General features: G+C 40.7%; 1 protein-coding gene across 20 annotated transcripts in view; it reads right to left on the reverse strand.

Annotated features, from left to right (window-relative positions):
• usp54b (ubiquitin specific peptidase 54b) overlaps positions 1 to 14,701 on the reverse strand; it is a 189,847-nt gene that overhangs the window by 112,334 nt on the left and 62,812 nt on the right. For all 20 annotated transcript variants that reach the window (XR_012388023.1, XR_012388022.1, XR_012388019.1 and 17 more), the window contains exon 2: positions 12,584 to 13,236. Coding sequence is in view for 9 of the 20 variants with exons in the window: in XM_073918497.1 (XP_073774598.1) it covers positions 12,584 to 12,736 (153 nt within the window). In the remaining 11 variants the exon portion in view is untranslated. The remainder of the gene's footprint in view (positions 1 to 12,583; positions 13,237 to 14,701) is intronic.

A 14,701-nucleotide genomic window follows, 5' to 3' on the forward strand; every position in this document is an offset into this window, starting at 1 on the left:
TGCATTTGTGTAATATTATTATTTTTATCAGTATCATTTATTACATGCATATTTATATTTGTTTTAATAAAAACAAGCTTAAAATTGTCCACCTGTCGGGTTTGGAGACGTATAGAATAGTAAGTGTGTTTGGATATAACTCCAAGTTTTTTTGACCACACTTCGTTATTATTGTCCGTTTAATTGTTTGCTGAAAATTATAACTAAATTTAGAAATAGTTTTGAAACAAATATTTGTGCTTAACAAACAAAATTAAATATGTAGGTGTTGTGATTCGGGATAGATACAAACAACTGAAGGTAAGATCCAAATGCAGGTTTATTCGTGGTCAAGCAAGCAATGGTCAAAACAGGTATGAACAGGTATATACGGGCAAATCCAGAGTCGAAGTCGGTAAACAGGCAAAAGGTCGAAAGGCTGGCGGCTAAACAGGATAACTAGGAGACTAAGCTAGGTACAGACACGGAGAAACAAGATCGGGAGAAACGCGTTGAAATGTCACCAAACAGTAGACAAGACTCGGCCATGTGAATGAGTGTGTGTGCTGCTTAAATACTGTGTGTAATCAGTCTCTGTAACAGGTTTCAGCTGGTGATGTAATCAGGAAGATGAGTGACCAGGCGTGCGTGATTGGAAGAAGTGCATGTATGGAAATGTAGTCCTGGGGAATGCGGAAGTGAGGCTCATGAAGAAAGAGGAAACCAGCGATCTCCAGTGAATGAATGATCGCTGGTTATCGTAACATAGCCCCCCCTCTAAAGAGCGGCTTCCAGACGCTCCAAATACAGTTCAGGCGGGAGGTGGAGCGGAGGCGGAACAGGGGAAGGGATGGAGGGCCAGGACCATGCAGCTGGAGCGTACCTGGGGCGTGGAGCTGAGGCGGACCTGGAGCGTGGAGTTGCGGAAGACCCGGAGAGTGGAGTTGCGGAGGGCCTGGAGCGTGGAGCTGCGGAAGACCCGGAGGAGGGAGCTGCGGAGGGCCTGGAGCGTGGAGCTGCGGAAGACCCGGAGAGTAGAGCTGTCGTGGTCCTGGATTGTTTGACAATGGAGGACCTGGAGCGTGGAGCTGCGGAAGACCCGGAGAGTGGAGTTGCGGAGAGCCTGGAGCGTGGAGCTGCGGAAGACCCGGAGAGTAGAGTTGCGGAGGGCCTGGAGCGTGGAGCTGCGGAAGACCCGGAGAGTGGAGCTGCGGAGGGCCTGGAACATGAGGCTGCGACCATTGAGGAAGCTTAGGTGGCAGCGGCCATTCAGGAAGTTCAGCAGACGGCGGCCATTCAGGAGGCTTGGGCGGCGGCCATTCAGGAAACTCAGGCGGCGACCATTCAAGAAGCTTAGGAGGCGGCGGCCATTCAGGAGGCTTGGGCGGCGGCCATTCAGGAAGCTCAGGAGGCGGCGGCCATTCAGGAAGCTCAGGAGGCGGCGGCCATTCAGGAAGCTCAGGAGGCGGCGGCCATTCAGGAAGCTCAGGAGGCGGCGGCCATTCAGGAAGCCCAGGAGGCGGCGGCCATTCAGGAAGCTCAGGAGGCGGCGGCCATTCAGGAAGCTCAGGAGGCGGCGGCCATTCAGGAAGCTCAGGAGGCGGAGTCGACTCTGGTTGCGGCGTAGACTCTGGCTGCGGCGTAGACTCTGGCTGCGGCGTAGACTCTGGCTGCGGCGTAGACTCTGGCTGCGGCGTAGACTCTGGCTGCGGCGTAGACTCTGGCTGCGCTGGAGGATCTGGCAGCACTGGACGGTCTGGCAGCACTGGAGGGTCTGGCAGGTCTGGCAGCACTGAAAGGTCTGGCAGCACTGGAGGGTCTGGCAGCACTGGAGGGTCTGGCAGCACTGGAGGTGGCGGTGGCAGCTCTGGAGGGTCTGGCAGCTCTGGAGGGTCTGGCAGCTCTGGAGGGTCTGGCAGCTCTGGAGGATCTGGCAGCACTGGACGGTCTGGCAGCACTGGAGGGTCTGGCAGCACTGGAGGGTCTGGCAGCTCTGGAAGGTCTGGCAGCACTGGAGGGTCTGGCAGCTCTGGAAGGTCTGGCAGCACTGGAGGGTCTGGCATGTCTGGCAGCACTGGAGGGTCTGGCAGCACTGGAGTGTCTAGCAGCTCTGGAAGGTCTGGCAGCTCTGGCAGCACTGGAGGGTCTGGGAGGTCTGGCAGCACTGGAGGGTCTGGCAGCTCCGGAAACTCAGGTAGTGGTGACCATTCTGGGGACTCAGTTGATGGCACTTCAGGAACTAGAACAGGAACTAAGGCAGGAACGGACAAGGAACAGGAAACCATCTTGTGAGCTGGTGGCAGATTGGCGTTTACCACATTGTGAGCTGGAGGGCTGGTTGTGACCAAATTGTGAGCTGGAGGACTGGAGTCGGCCATCTTGTGAGCTGGAAGACTGGAGTCGGCCATCTTGTGAGCTGAAGGACTAGATGCGGCCATTTTCTGAGCTGGGAGTGTGGTGATGGAATGAGCAGCAAGCCCCGGTGGTATCTGGTCTTGCTGTACACTGCCCCTCCCCAAAAAATATTTAGGAGTTTCCTCCACCTCACCTACGGTGAAGGACGAGTCCACAGTGCGTAGAGCATAGTCCAAAAATTCTGAGAAAGTCCCTCGAGAACGAACACTTGAAAGTGTGCTCTTTAGCGGCTCATTAAGCCCATAAATAAAAAAGTCAATGAGCATACAGTCTGGTAAATCAGTGGTGTTAGCGATCTCCAAATAACACTGGATGTGATTCTTGAGGGATTGATTACCTTGGCGTAGACGAACCAAAAACACTGCTGGATCCATGTTGGCCGAGTCTTCTGTTGTGATTCGGGATAGATACAAACAACTGAAGGTAAGATCCAAATGCAGGTTTATTCGTGGTCAAGCAAGCAATGGTCAAAACAGGTATGAACAGGCATATACGGGCAAATCCAGAGTCGAAGTCGGTAAACAGGCAAAAGGTCGAAAGGCTGGCGGCTAAACAGGATAACTAGGAGACTAAGCTAGGTACAGACACGGAGAAACAAGATCGGGAGAAACGCGTTGAAATGTCACCAAACAGTAGACAAGACTCGGCCATGTGAATGAGTGTGTGTGCTGCTTAAATACTGTGTGTAATCAGTCTCTGTAACAGGTTTCAGCTGGTGATGTAATCAGGAAGATGAGTGACCAGGCGTGCGTGATTGGAAGAAGTGCATGTATGGAAATGTAGTCCTGGGGAATGCGGAAGTGAGGCTCATGAAGAAAGAGGAAACCAGTGAATGAATGATCGCTGGTTATCGTAACAGTAGGCTATCAGATGTCTTTAGTGGAGGGCGTACACCACAGTTTCCTTATCCACAAAAGTAAAGGAGTAGAGTAAAGGTTAAGTTAAAAGGCTGAATGGAGGAGGCCAATTCTTATCCTCTCTCTGCAGATAGATTCAGTTTTTCCACTTACAAAGTCTGCCATGTTAATAGAATATGTGTGGCGTGGCGTGATGCAACTGAATCTTAAAAGGAATATGAGATGAGACTCTAAGATTGGTTTAATGCACGTTATGCTCAAAACACACCCATAACTGATTAAAAGAATAAGCATAACTCTGTTAGACCATCCGCTAGGGCGCCAAGGGTACTTTTCCATCCTTAAAATAGCAAAAAGGGATTCGGACACTTCCTTAGTGCTTTAGTGTCATGCAAAAGACTTTGCGTCTAGATTGTTTAAATAGAGCCCCATATTTAATTTCTCATTGTACTCGTAATCGGTAAACGTAATTGGTAAAAGTGTGAACTAAACTAATTATTTAAAATGAGGGCTCAATATTCGATTATTCTTCAATATAAAATGATCCTTCAGAAAAAAATATATCTTGTGGTCAAAAAAAATCCACTGAAAAAGCTTATTCTCCAGCCTGATCTTATAAGAAAATATACTATTTTACATTTAGTCAGTTTATTTGGTGCTCATGATTAATGTGAGTTCAGTCGTACAAAAATGTATTCTTCTTAAAAGGAGACATGGCATCAAACCCCACCCCTAAACCCAACAGTCATAAGCAAATTGTACTAAATTGTTTAAATGAGATTGTATGAATTGATATGAATTAGACACTAAATCAAAAAAGTTATAAACTGGCGTGAGATAGCGTTGAATTCTCTGAACAAAAAGTTCAAAAGATTTAATTTGTAATTGACTTTTTAAAACCATGTAGCAATCCTTACAGTTGCTTTTGCTCAATTGAACTTATCTTTACTAAATAAAAGCTTTATATCTTTTAGACCTTTTTAAAATTCTATTGTATGAAAGATTCACATCTTCAAATCCAATTTTTGGGCTGGCAGTAGCTGCTAACCTTTCAGTAATGATCCAAATGGCTTTAGTTTTTATTATTTACTAGCAAGATGTCTCATCCTTTTAAAGTGAAAACATGTCTCTCCACCCTCTTTTAATCCATGGATAAAAGAAGTGTTTATTTGCATTAAAAATTACTATCACTTACTGGTTCTTAAAGACTTTGGACACCCGTTTTTAGATTATCTGCTAATGCTTCATTCTCAATTTTCTATTTATCTTTTTATTCCCTATTTAATATTTTTTTTTTTTTACATATTATGCTTATTTACTTTTTTTAATGGGAAGTTATAGGCTATTGAGGAAGGGAAGAGTTTGTTTGGGGTAGTGTCAACAACAACAAAAAAGGATTATTATAAAATGAAAGTTGTAATTAATATTCTATTAAGAAAACCTAAAAAAAATTGTTTTTATTCAAATAAAATTCCAGTGTATGCCTATGTTAATCCTATATTAAAGTAAAAGTACTGTCAACTCTGTTCCTATTATGAAAGGATAATACATACTGTATGTATACTGTAGCTTGAAATGCTCGGCGGTTTATTAACACAGAAAGACTGTAAAATATCTTTCAGAAAAGTACTCACAGAATGACCCTGGAGTACTTCTGCACACATTTTTAAACGAGATATGATTAGACTCTTTGCGAAAAGAAGGGAAAAAAAGAGATATGATTAGACGCTTCATAATAAGTACATGATTAAAATGTCTATTCATTATTTCAGCAAGGTTATCTCAGGATAGTGTAAAGTAAGCCCTGGGCTCTCAACTGAAGCTATTCCAGATTTCAGAAGGGGGAAAAAAATCTTGCTAAATTAAGAGCCTTGCGTGTTACTTAAGACCAGTGGGATGAGAACGTGCATGAAGGGGGGGAAATTTAGAGCTGAATTTCCAGGCTTAAATTAAACACCTAATCTCTGGAGGAGTCTGCCGAGACCCTTTCCAAACCGATATGAGGTAGAGCCTTGAGTTCTCTAAGCGACCAGCCTTCCAGGGTGGAGAACTTAAAGGAGTAAATCACCCGAAAATGAACTCTCCACTAAAGCAATTAAACCATGGAACCCAAAAGAAAACTCTATGAGGATATCTGTTTCTGTATAATAAAAGTCAATATGTGCAAATATGTATTTAAATAAAGTGATGCAAGTTTGAATCAATGTGATGTTGAGTAAATTGGTGTTTGGCATTAATGCATTACTTGTAATACACTGCAGCAACAACTAAAGCTGGTCAAATAATCAAAAATCTCCTCAGAGGTTTGGATAATTATCTATTCAGAAGTTTATTTACAAACATGTCTAGATAGAAGTTTAAATTGTTATTAAGATATTAATAAGATATAAATTAATAGTCATTCAAACAACTCTAACGAAGCCGATGTTTGCAGATTATCTACACTTTTTTCCTGAGTTTGTAGTTCTAACCCAAGGGTGGCCAACCCTGTTCCTGGAGAGCCATCTTCCTGCAGGTTTCAGTTGCTACCAATATCAAACACACCTGAACCAATTAATTAGGACCTGAACCCCACGTGATAATTACCGGCAGGCGTGTTTGATATGAGTTGCAACTGAAATCTGCAGGAAGGTGGCTCTCCAGCAACAGGGATGGCCACCCCTGTTCTAACCGAATTCACGTCCAATGCACAATGTATTGTGGAAGGAAGGTGTTTCAGTTTAAAAGGAATCCGTTTCATTTCAGCATAAAAGCCATTGGAGCGTACATGGAAAAGATCATTATTTATCACGAATTAGGTTATTGAAAAGATTATGAGATACAACATAATACATAATAATACATAATACATAGTACATAACACACAATTTTCATATGGATTGTTTTAATCATCCAATAGTATAAGGGTTTATGTAAGTATTTTTTAGGTGTATAAGCATGTGTTTTATTTGTATGTGTTGATAAGCGATGTTTTATTTCAATCATACGTGGTGCTAAATGTTTCATGTTTTTTTATTATTGTTGATTATGGGAGTATGATGGCAAAGGTGAGGATCTACATGCAGTTTGATGTAACAGTATAGTGAAATAACAGGCAGGGTCCAACCGGAGCAAACAACAATCTCCAGGGTAAATCCACAACAATGATCCAAGACACTTTAAAGCAGGGGTGTCAAACTCAGTTCCTGGAGGGCCGCAGCCCTGCACATTTTAGTTCCAGCCCTGCTTCAATATACATACCTGTAGGTTTCATACAAGCCTGAAGGACCCAATTAGTTTGATGGGGTCTGTTTAATTAGGGTTGGAACTATACTGTGCAAAACTACTGTCCTGTGCAGAGCTGCGAAGTTTGACAGCTGTGCTTTAAGAGCAATGTTCAGTGCAGGTAGCAAAACAATCATAAATTTAACAATAGCCCAAAACACAAAGAAAACCAAGAGTGTGTGTGTGTGTGTGAGAGAGTTTGCATGTGTGAGCGTATGTGCGTTAATTCAGGTAATGTAAATCAGCTGGAACCATGATAAGTGCAAGGGTTATCGGGAAGTGGAGTCCAGCGTCCAGTTTTTGCAGCGAATGCCTGTCCGCCTGCAAGCCATCACTGGGAAACACCTGACAATTATTTTATTTCAATATTTTTATAATTTTAAGAACAGGTTCAAAATAGAAATTATTTTCTAGGCTAAATGATCCCTTTAAATTCTCAAGGAAACAGTGACAAAAGTACAAACTGCTCCCTTGGCAGAAGCCAGTCACTGAATTCATTAAGCCAAGTATTTTCCCAGCATTGTATTCCACCCACAGGATTAGAATAATAACCCATTTTTAATTTTTCATTACCTATTAATAAGTCTCTTTTGCGAGATGAAGCCTGGACCTTTTGCTCCCGCACACCTGGCTGTCCAGATCTGGCTGAAATGAGAACAACCATTACTGAGCTCATTTCAAACAGATCCCCAATTCTGGACTCTGCGTTTGAATGAAGCACCTCAGAGAGTCCGTGTCAACCCATTTACTCACTCGCATCATGCACAAGATCCTTTGGAGCATCGTCTGTGGTGCTACAGTATCTCACACATGAAGAGCTAATCTACAGAGGCCTTGCTAATAGAATTCCTGTCTAATGCCTGATAAGAAGTTAGTTTGCCTTCACTGGGTCCGTTATTTGATTTAGCTCTTTCAAGTAAGTTGCAGCTGAACAAAAATGAAAAATGAAAAAAGAAAAACACCCTCCAGCATAACTCTGCTCCCTCATCCCTGTCCAGCGCTGTTACAGTGACTATAAAGTGATTATTAAGGATTCCTCTAAAGCTGGGGGAATAAAATTTTTATGATTCGATAACTTTTTTTCTTCACCCTTTTCGTTTTTTCTCACTTTCTCTAAGGGCACACTACGGAAGTCATTCTAATATTCATTTGCGGCTCAATTATCAAGTGCTATTGGTGCTCAATTATTGATAATGGTTTTTATTAATAATTAGTGAAACATTTGAAGGTTTTAGCTACTTAATATTTTTGTACTGATATCACGATACTAGCTGTTCTCTAATTTTGATGTCCACTGCATTTCTCACATATTAAATGAAGACGTACAGTCATGTGAAAAAATGAGGACACCCTAAAGCCTGGGTATTTTGTAATGTTTCTTTAATATATGTTTTTAAAGCAGAATTTTAACAATGCTGAAAGATTAAGGCACTGTAATATACTAACTAAACAATTAACCCCAACCCCAAATGCATATTCTAACTGAGGTAAAAGTTAGGACACCACACATTTATTCACACTCATGCTGCAGTCACATTCGAGTTTGAGCATGACAAGTTCTGTAGTAGGCGCTGCAAAAAGTGGTGGGATCAAACTAGATGATTAGACATTTTAAAAAGTGAACGATTGCTCCATATTTAAAATTTCTGAACAGAGAGGTCATGTTTTGATGTTCGATTGGTCTTACGCAGTCACATGTCAGAGTTCAACAAGCTTGAACTTTGCACTGCAATGAACTGCGAAACTTGTGGCATGAGCTTGCATTTTTGGTCCAATATATTCACGTGAGTATGAATGGAAGTCTATGGGGTGAAAAGTCTAGTGTGGCCGCAGCTTTAAAATGGCTCAAATTACAGACAGGTGTACCACAACAGGTGCTCGTTATTAGTATATCGTTACTCATTATTTTAAATGAGGCTTGCCCTTTCTAAACCTCTGAAATTTATTTTGGTGTGCTTCTGACTGTTGAAGTGAGAATGAGCACCATCGTGGTGAGAGCAAAAGAGCTGTCTGAGGCCTTCAGAAAACAAATTGTAGCAGCCTACAAGTCTTGTAAAGGATTTGAAAAGATCTCAAAAGATTTTGAAATGAGCAATTCCACTGTCTGCAAAATAATCTACAAGTGCACGGCTTTCAGAACAACTGTCAACAAGCCCAGGTCTGGTCGTCCCAGCAAGTTTACTCTGAGAGCTGACCGCAAGATGCTAAAAGAGGTCTCCAAAAACCCTAAAATGTCTTTACAAGGGCTTAAAGTAGGCTTTGGCTACTGTTGATTTGAAAGTGCATGCCTCTACCATCAAAAAGAGACAAGATTAACTTGCATGGGAGGTGTGCAAGGACGAAACCTTTGCTTTGTAGGAAAATCATCAAGGCCAGACTGAAATTTGCTAGTGAAAATATTGACAAAGACCAGGGCTTCTGGAATAATGTTCTTTGTATAGATGAGTCCAAAATTGAAATGTTTGGACATCAGAACTGACAACACGTTTGGCGTGAACCAAAGACAGCATTCCAGGAAAAGAACCTCATGCAAGCTGTGAAGTACAGAGGTCACCTTGTCAGCTCACCATAATGGAATCCACTATGAATTCTTCAGTGTATCAGAGGGTGCTTGAGGAACATGAGACCATCTGTCTGAAAACTAAAGCTGAAACAAAACTGGACCAAGCAACACAACAATGACCCAAAACATACCAGTACATAATCATGGACTGGCTGAAAACTAAGAAATGGAGAGACCTGGAATGGCAAAGTCAAAGCCCAAATTTTAATCCCTTTGAGATGCTGTGGGGAGACTTGAAACATGCTGTACATGTACGAAAGCTCTCAAACATCTCACAGCGAAAAGAATTCTGCGTTGAAGAGGGGGCTACACTTTCCTCATACTGATGTCAAAGACTGATGGATGGCTAAACAAACATCTCACTGCAGTTATTTCAGCTAAAGAAGGTAACACTAGCTATTAAGGGGTGTGGTGTCCTAAATTTTCCTCAGTTAGAATATGCATTTTTGTACAATTACATTTACATTTTTTCAGTTTTAATTGTTTATGGATATTACCTTAATCTTTCTGCGTTGGTAGAATTGAGATTAAACAACCATATATATATAAAAAAAAAACTTACAAAATACCCAGGCTTTCATAGGGTGTCCCATTTTTTCACATGACTGTATATTGGTTTTCACAACAACAACAAAAATCTACTTATCAAAAAAATCAGCATATATTTTACAAAGACGATGCCCTACCAGCTGCAACCCAGAACTGAGAAACACCTATGCACTCAGTCATTTGAACAAACTAATACACTACAGCCAATTTAGTTCATCCAATTCACCTATAGCGCATGTCTTTGGATTGTGAGGGAAACCAGAGCACCCAGAGGAATCCCCTACGTTAACACGAGGAGAACATGCAAACTCCACATAGATATGCTAACTGCCCCAGCCAGGACTCGGACCAGCAACCTTCTTGCTGTGAGGTGACCGTGCTAAGCATTGAGACATTGTGCTGCAATTTCAGAATTAACTTACTCAAAAATTAATCAAATTAAAAATTACATTAAAACAGAAAACTTTCTTTTTCTAGCATATAAATGTAGCCTTGAACTACGTAACAGACTTAAAAGAATGAATAAAGATCTGTTGTAGTCTATTATAAACTAATCAGCTTGAACATCTCGAAAGAAAGCAGTCAGATTGCTTTTAGAGAAGCACACTCAAGGCTATGTTGGGTGTAGGTAACAGAGTAGGATGTTTAATTTATGAGCCGACAGACTGTTTGGCCAGACACATTGGTGTAAGTGAGGACAGCCTACAAGCAAGACCCAGATAAAGCTCTGCTAAACTGGGACCAGAAAAGACCAACAGTGACATCAGATAGCAGCATTAAAAACGACAGAACAAGAGAGAAAGAGCAAGAGAGAGAAAGAGAGAGAGAAACACACAGAGATCCATAACACTCTAGATGAACTCAACAGCAATTCCAGCATGATAAAAACTCTTCAGCTTCACAGCAACTTCTCTATGAACAACCACATTTTTTTCTGTGCTGTTCACGCATTGAAAATCCTGAAAAACTTGCGGGCACTACCAGTAAATCTGAGAAAACTGTCATGTAAAACTTTTACAGGCCATGAACATTATATATCTTGACAGTGTACTTACATCATACCGTCTACACGGCGAGGCATTCAAATCTTTGTTTACAGACAAATCGTAAATTTGCTCCAAATATAAATCAAATGTACTATCATACTAATCAATTTTCTAAATAATAGTAATAATATTAAGCACACTGGTATATGGTATATTTAAAATAATGGTCTATTAATTATTGTATTCACTAACACAAACAATTAGTAATACATTTATTGCTTTATTCATTCATCTTTGTTAACGTTTATGTTAGTTCATGTTAAATCACTTTGCGTTAACTAATGTTAGCAAGCACAACTTTGGATTTTAATAATGCATTAGCTAATGTTGAACTAAGATTGATAAATGCTTTACAAGATTACTAATAATTACATAATGTTAGTAAATACATTAACTTATTGACTATTATTCTAAAGTATTACTACAATAATTAGCAGTTGCATATTAGCTGCATAAAGTACACACATACACTCAACGGCCACTTTATTAGGTACACCTGTCCAACTGCTCGTTAATTCAGTTGTCACAACAGTAACTCGGGTAACCACATTACAACCGAAGTATGCAGGAACCTTAAGGCGGATGGGCTACAGCAGCACTAGACCACACTGGGGGCCACTCCAGTCAGCTAAGAACAGGAAAGTGAGGCTAAAATTTGCACAGACTCACCATAATTGGACAATAGAAAATTGGAAAAATGTTGCCTGGTTTGATGAGTCTCGATTTCTGCTGTGACATTCGGATGGTAGGGTCAGAATTTGACGTCAACAACATGAAAGCATGGATCCATCCTGCTTTGTATCAATGGTTCAGGCTCTTGGTGGGGGTGGTGTAATGGTGTGGGGCATATTTATTAGCACACTTTGGGCCCATTAGAACCAACTGAGCATGGTGTCAATGCTACAGCCTACCTGAGTATTGTTGCTAAGCAAGTCCATCCCTTTATGACCACAGTGTACCCATCTTCTAATGGCTACTTCCAGCAGGATAACGCGCCATGTAATAAAGAGTTAATCATCTTAGACTGGTTTCATAAACATGACAATGAGTTCACTGTACTCAAATGTCCTTCACAGTCACCAGATCTTAATTCAAAAGAGCACCTTTGGGATGTGGTGGAATGGGAGATTAGCATCATGGATGTGCAGCCGACAAAACTGCAGCAACTTAATGATGCTATCACGTCAATATGGACCAAAATCTCTGAGGAAGACTTCCAGTACCTTGTTGAATCTATGCCACGAAGGATTAAAGCAGTTCTAAAGACAAAATGGGATCCAACCCGGTACTAATAATGTGTACCTAATAAAGTGGCCAATGAGGATAAAATACTTATACATATGATTGTAGAGGAAACTAACAATTCCTAATTTTACTCCAGAAAGGAAAATATAAAACAATTTAATATAATATAATATAAAATAATATAATATAATATAATATAATATAATATAATATAATATAATATAATATAATATAATATAATATAATATAATATAATATAATACAATACAATATAATATAATATAATATAATATAATATAATATAATATAATATAATATAATATAATATATAATTAACTAGCAACCATTTTCAACATTGAACGTTTCCTTAGCAACAAATCAGCACATTAGAATTACTTGATTTTTCAATGACTTGATTTCTAAACAATTTTTTTTAACGTTTTTTTATTATTGCTCTTTAAACTAAAAAACAGCTTTTCTATGACTAACAAACACATAATGCATGTTATTATCATAGTGTTGCAGTTCATAATAATATTACGAGCCCTCAGCTTTGCTAACCATTCAAAAACACTAAATCTAAACCCTTGTTTGCACAGCATCCACTGAATACAGCATCCCACACAAATCCACAATTACTATATAAAGACAACTGTCCCGCTTACCTGTAGCGCGCTGTTCAGAAAGCAGCTGTTCTGGCCCGGCTCATTGCTCAGGCCTTTGCTGGGAGCGATGGAGGTCATGTTGCGTGGGGTGAACATCCCCTGCAGGCTGCCGCCGCCGCTGCCTGACGCAAAGTAGTTCCTCTTCCACGACATGGGTCCAGATCGGGCTCCTCTGCCCCCCTCCAATCACCATAAGAGCCTCGTCCTTCCCCAGCTAATCATGCTGGAGGAAGAGGAGGACATCCTGAACAGTGGAGACCACCGACTGTGTGTGTTGTGTGTCTGTATGAGTCAATGCAAGCGGAGTGTGTCTCTATGTTACTCCCATGAGAGAGAAGTGCGTGGGTCAGAGCCGGGTGTTTGGTGTGTGAGTGCAGATATGAAGGATATATAAAGATGGTGAGGTTGTAATACTGATAGTTTCTGTTTTCTGATGTTTGTCTGCTGCTGCTAAATAGCACACTCTTGCATGTGAGATGTTAAAGTGTGGTGATACGGAATGACTGGCAGGTTGAAAGCAGCTGTGTGACTGTTGAAGTGTTTATGTTTATGGCTGTAGTTCTGCCCTTCACGCTGATGTGTCAACTTTCCGTCTGTCGAATATAGAGCTTCACTTTGGAGCCTCCACACTGTTCTTCCTTTGCCCAGGTAGTCTGTAACAAACCAAAAATATAACATAAATACATTTACTTTCAAAACTTATATTTTCCAAAGGTATATATAAAAATCTAGTTTAAGTGCGGTACGGTGGCTTAGTGGATAGGACTGTCGCAGGTTCGTGCGCTATAGCTGAATTGAATAAACTAAACTGGCCATAGTTTATGTGTGTAAATGTGAGAGTGTATCGGAATTTTTCAGTGCTGGGTTGCAGATGGAAGGGTATCCACTGCTGGATAAGTTGGCGGTTCCTTCCGCTGTGGCAACCCCTGATAAATAAAGAGACTAAGCCAAAGGAAAATGAATGAATAAATAAAACAAATCTAGTTTAATATGCATGAAAAATATATAAGTAAGGCTGACGTCCAGGATTGCTTGGGAAACATGTCTGGAAACCATTATTTTTCTTTTCATTTAAAGTTTTTTTAACTTCATCCGTGGTGGATTTAGGCATGGGCAATATGAGCGATCCCCCAGGGCAGCATCTTGCTGGGGGCGGCATTGGGGAGATGGTGCAAAAAAAAAAAAGCGCCCCAGTAAAAGCTTTGTGATAAGATTTACTTGATGCAAGTGTATTAAATTAGAGTGGTGATCCCAGAATAAAAACGTTTGTGGCCATTCACATTTGGCGTCTTTTGCACACGCCAATTTGTTATTCTTTATGTGCAACTGAAACAACGCTGGTAAAAACAAATTGACGCATGTGCGCAGAAAGCTATTCCAACGCGCCTCACACATGCTGCTCCTGATCTCGGTTGTTTACAAGCACACCCATATGCGTCGACATGCAAGTTGACAAAACTAAAGTTTATATCTTATGATGATGATGATGTTACTTTGGCTAAGCATGGCTTTGAAGCAGAAAGGAGGAATAATGAATCAGGGAGGTAACTAAGACTTTATAAACATTAGGTGTCGGCCATGAGTCGAGTACATTTTTTTGAATTCTATAGAGCTGTCATAATTAATATTCATGTAAAAGTCTAATTTTTACTACTCCAGTTGTGCCTTTACATAGTTTTTCAGTTACATTAGGGATTGACTTCTTTTTTTTATTTAGAATATTATTGTATAATAATAATAATAACAAATTGTTATATTTATTGAAAATTAATAAATATATTTAAATTTATATACTTAAAACACATGTTTCAATATTTTAAATATAAAATGTGGTTTAGGACGATGCAGTGGCACAGTAGGTAGTGCTGTCACCTCACAGCAAGGTCGCTGGGTCAAGCCTCAGCTGGGTCAGTTGGCATTTCTGAGTAGAGTTTGCATGTTCTCCCTGCATTCGCGTGAGTTTCCTCCAGGTGCTGCGCTTTCCCCCACAAGTCCAAAGACATGTGGTACAGTTGAATTGGGTAAGCTAAATTGTAATGTATGTGTGTGAATGAGTATGGATGGATGTTTCCCAGTGATGGGTTGCGGCTAGAAGGGCATCTGCTGTGTAAAAACGTG

Source organism: Danio rerio, chromosome 12 (assembly GCF_049306965.1).
Source record: "Danio rerio strain Tuebingen ecotype United States chromosome 12, GRCz12tu, whole genome shotgun sequence".
NCBI classification, from domain to species: domain Eukaryota; kingdom Metazoa; phylum Chordata; class Actinopteri; order Cypriniformes; family Danionidae; genus Danio; species Danio rerio.